At 33.1% G+C, this 4,979-nt stretch overlaps 1 protein-coding gene across 1 annotated transcript; it reads left to right on the top strand.

The window, feature by feature from the left end:
• The first annotated feature begins 1,976 nt into the window (after positions 1-1,976).
• On the top strand, positions 1,977-2,465 carry LOC140918761 (uncharacterized). Its single transcript, XM_073363555.1, has 2 exons — positions 1,977-2,159; positions 2,208-2,465. Exons 1-2 carry the CDS (start codon positions 1,977-1,979, stop codon positions 2,463-2,465), a joined length of 441 nt encoding a protein of 146 aa, XP_073219656.1.
• The last annotated feature ends 2,514 nt before the right edge of the window (positions 2,466-4,979 follow it).

The following is a 4,979-nucleotide window of genomic DNA, read 5'->3' as shown; positions in this document are numbered from 1 at the left end:
ATCCAAATGCACTTTAGGCGTATGATCGGGGAATGTGTTAGAATTTGTGGTTAGTCAGAAAGGAGTAGTGGTTCGTGGTTTTCTTGGAAATGCCTCCTCCAAGTACAGAGAGAGAGAGAGAGGTTTGTGGTTTTCTCGGAAGACTAAATCATATTTCCAGATTTATATCACAATTAACCGCCACTTGTGAACCAATTTTTAAACTTTTTGCGAAAGAATCAAACAATTGTGTGGAATGAAGAGTGCCAAAACACATTTGAGAAAATCCAACATTATCTGCAAAAACCACCAACTCTAATCCCTCCAATCCCTGACCGACCCTTGATTATGTTTCTTACAGTACTCAAAGGATCCATGGGATGCGTGTTGGGGCAACACGATGAAACAGGAAAGAAAGAGCACACCATCTACTATCTGAGTAAAAAATTTATAGATGTTGAAACGAGATATACAATGCTAGAGTGTACTTGTTGTGCCTTAGCCTGGGAAACCCACCGCTTGAGGCAATACATGATTTTCCATGTTATTTTTTTGATATCCAAGATAAACACAATCAAATGCATTTTCGAAAAGCCTGCTCTCACAAGGAGAATTGTTCGCTGGCAAGTGATGTTATCAAAATATGATATTACCTACATTACTTAGAAAGCCATCAAAGGGAGTGCCTTAGCCGATCATCTTGCTAACCAACCTATTGATGATTATCATTCAATGCAATGCAAATTCCTAGATGAAAGCGTGATGGTGTTGTTGGAAGAACGTGATAATGAAAAATAGACTCTATTGTTTGATGGGGCCTCAAATGCAATGGGGCATGGGATTGGGGTTGTCTTAATATCTCCCAAAAAACAGTTCATGCCTATCACAACGCGCTTGTGTTTGGATTGTACCAATGATATGGCAGAATATGGAGCTTGCACCATGGGAATTTTGGTGGCCTCAGGATCAAAAGCAGAAACATTGGAAGTATATGGAGATTCAACCCTAGTCATTAATCAACTTAACCAAGAATGGGAAACTCGAGCTAAGAAGTTAATACCTTATTTTACCTACATAAAATAATTATCTTTACAATTTGACAAAATCAAATTTCACCATATCCCTCGAAAAAACAATCAATTGACTAATGCTTTGGCTACTTTATCCTCGATGTTCCCAATAAGTCGAAACGATGAAATCCTATCAATTAAAATGGAGAGTCGAGATCATCCTGCCTACTACCACGTAATGGAAGAAGAAATCAACAGGACACCGTGGTATCACGACATCAAACATTATATTATAAATAGAGAATATCCTCTTGGAATATCGGAGAACGAGAAAAGGACTCTAAGACGGTTAACCGCAAGTTTTTTCTTGAACGAAAACATTTTGTATAAAAGGAATCATGATATGGTACTCCTTAGATACGTCGATGTCAATGAGGCGAAATAAATTCTACAAGATGTCCACAATGGCTCTTATGGGATCCATTTAAACAAATACGCCATGTCTAGAAAGATTCTTCGGATTGGGTATTATTGGTTCACCCTAGAAAAAAATTTATTTAATTATGTAAAGAAACGCCATAAGTGTCAAATATATGCTGACAAAATCCACGCCCTACCAATGCCCCTGAACACCCTTACAGCGCCCGAGCCGTTCTCAATGTTGTGCATAGACGTCATCGAAATGATCGAACCAAAAATGTCAAATGGACATCGCTTCATCTTAGTGGAAATCGATTACTTTATCAAATGGGTAGAGACCACTTCGTACATCAACGTAATAAAAAATGTGGTAGTAAAATTAATATTTCGTTATAACCTACCAAACAAGATCAATACTATAACAACGCCACAAATCTGAATAACAAAATAACAGATGAATTGTGTGCACCCTTTATAATTCAACACCACAACTTGTCCTCGTACAGACCAAAAATGAATGAAGCAGTCAAAGCAGCAAATAAAAACATCAAAAAAATTGTTTAGAAAATGGTCGTAACATACAAAGATTGGCATGAGATGTTGTCGTTTGCACTATCGCACTTCGATACGCACTTCAACTGGGGCAACCCATTTTTCCTAGTATGTGGGATGAAGGTTGTGCTACCCATTAAAGTAGAAATCCCCTCGATAAGAGTACTAATGGAAGCCAAACTAGAGGAGTCGGAATGGGTACAAACCTGCTTCGATCAATTGAATTTAATTGAAGAAAAAAGGTAGGCAGCCTTATGCCATGGGAAACTAGATCAGAAAAGACTAGAAAGAGCGTATGAGAAAAAAATATATCCTCGAGAATTCCGAGAAGGAGACTTGGTGCTAAAAACGATCTTACCGATTCAAAAGGATTATCGTGGGAAATTGACCCCTAACTATGAAGGCCCATACGTCGTGAAGAAAGCTTTCTTAGGTGGAGCTTTGATCCTCGAGAATATGGATGGAAAATATTTAGTCCACCCTGTAAACTCAAACGCCGTATAAAAATATCATATACCCGCTAGGTTAAAAACCTAAAAGGGGCAACCTAGGCAAAAATTAGGATACAAAAAATAATAATGAATACCTACTAGGTTGAAAACCTGAAAGGGCGACCTAGGAAAAGTTAGGGTACAAAAAAAATACCCGCTAGGTTGAAAACTTGAAAGGGGCAATCTAGGCAAAAATTAGGGTACAAAAAATAATAATGAATACCTACTAGGTTGAAAACCTGAAAGGGTGACCTAGACAAAAATTAGGGTACAAAAAAATACCTGCTATGTTGAAAACCTAACAGGGACAACCCAGACAAAAATTAGGGTATAAAAATAACAATAATGAATACCTGCTAGGTTGAAAACTTGAAAGGGCGACCTAGGTAAAAATTTGGGTACAAAAAATACCCGCTAGGTTGAAACCTGACAGGGGCAACCTATGCAAAAATTAGGGTATAAAAAAATAATAATGAATACCCGCTAGGTTGAACACCTGAAAAGACGACCTAGGCAAAAATTAGAGTAAAAAAAATACCCGCTAGGTTGAAAAACTGAAACGACGACTTTTGAAAAAAATTAAGGTACACAAAATATAATAAATACATGTTAGGTTGAAAATTTGAAAGGGAAACCTAGGAGAAGAAGAAAAACAACAACAACAAAAACAAAAACAAAGAATATATACTCAAAAGGACAGGATCAATAATATGGATCAAAATATGACACGAGAAGTTAGTACAATCTACCTTTGAATTACTAGTAACCAAGTCAGGTCTTCCACCAATTTCTTTGGTTTTATCTTATGTATATTCTTTTTTTTAAGACGAATACTGAACCTTGATATATAGATATATACTTTTATCTAACCCTTTCTCAAGTAAAATCTAAGCAAAGAGGGGCATCTGTTGACACCTAATTTTGTCCATTCTACTTTTTTATTTGCAAAAAATAGAAAAAATAAACATTAAGGATATTTTAGACTATTCGTTAATAAGATTAAAAAAAATCAATTATTAGGATTCTGATTTAATTTATTGTTTCTTAAAAAAGGGTTAAAAAATCATACCATTATGGTAGGTTTTTGAAACCGCTAAAAATTACCTTAATGATCATTAATGAGAACTATTGTCTTCCAAAAAAATTTAAACCTAATTTCTAACTATAAATAAGCGGATAAGAAAACTGAATAGAGGGGCAAAAAATAGAGAAAAGTGATTGGAAACACGAGCTAATAAGAAACTTCTCTAGTGCGATAAATATTTTTTTTTCTTTTCTTGTCTAGTTTTTTTGTTATTGTTGTTGTTATAGAGGTTTTTTTTACTATACTAGACACGTACAATATAAATAAGAGATATTTTTGGGTTTCGAAGTCAAATTTTGAAATTAACTAATAAGAATCAAGTCGATTATGGTATGATCGTCTACTTCTTTATCTAACTCGTGATCTCTCCTCTGTATTTTGTTTTCTTTCTTGCACGTTAGATCTCAAACTCTTTTGTTATTACCGCCGCCGGTCCGCACCCTATATGTGATGCCGACTCGTGAATTTGCTCTTGGTTTTTTATCCTTTAAAGTTTGTAAAAATAAAAAAGTAGTAAAAGTATTTCCTTAAAATAAAACGATACACAAATCAATATACAACACATCACTCCTATTATTATTATTATTATTATTATTATTATTATTATTATTATTATTATTATTATTATTATTATTATTGTTGTTGTTGTTATTATTATTATTATTATTATTATTATTATTATTATTATTATTATTATTATTATCATTATTACTATTATTATAACCATCTTGTTGTGATATATATATATATATATATATATATATATATATAAAGTAAAATTAATAATAAAATCGGTCGACACATAAATATTTTCTACCCAAGAACTACGTGTGTTTTGATTTCCCTATTACAATTGGGAATACGTAGGAGCAAGGTCTTCCCCTTGTCAAATCAAATTAATATAAACATTTTTTTCTTCTTTTATTAATGTAAATAATTTATTTTTCTATTTTTTCTTAATTCTTTTTGGGGTAAAAGATAAATAAATAGTTTGTATACGGTTCATTATAGGGTAATCGTTTTAACGGACGTTGCAGGGATGTAGTACTTTTCCTACTCGTAATCGACTCTCAAATCCAAACCTTTGGTTCAAAAATTATTATTTTAGGTTTTATCCAATTTTTTTCTTTCACAAAATTAAAATTGGTGGCGATTCCTTTTTCGCGGATAAATCGGACATGCACCAATAAAGGAGAGGTTTTATCAACAAGAGGCTTTGTAAAAATGTCAGCTAACTGATTCTTTGTATCAATAAAGATTAATTCAATTTCTTTTTTATTCACACGATCCCTAATAAAATGGTGTTTTATTTCAATATGTTTGAACCATGAATGTTGAATAGGATTCTTAGATAAATTATTGGCATCGGTATTATCACATTATATTGGAATTTGGGAATATCTAACCCATAAACACATTTTAGTCCTTTCTTTTATTTATTTA

Source organism: Cicer arietinum, chromosome 7 (genome assembly GCF_000331145.2).
Source record: "Cicer arietinum cultivar CDC Frontier isolate Library 1 chromosome 7, Cicar.CDCFrontier_v2.0, whole genome shotgun sequence".
NCBI lineage: Eukaryota > Viridiplantae > Streptophyta > Magnoliopsida > Fabales > Fabaceae > Cicer > Cicer arietinum.
Note: the sequence above shows the minus strand (reverse complement) of the source record. Positions and strands in the feature narration are given on the sequence as shown.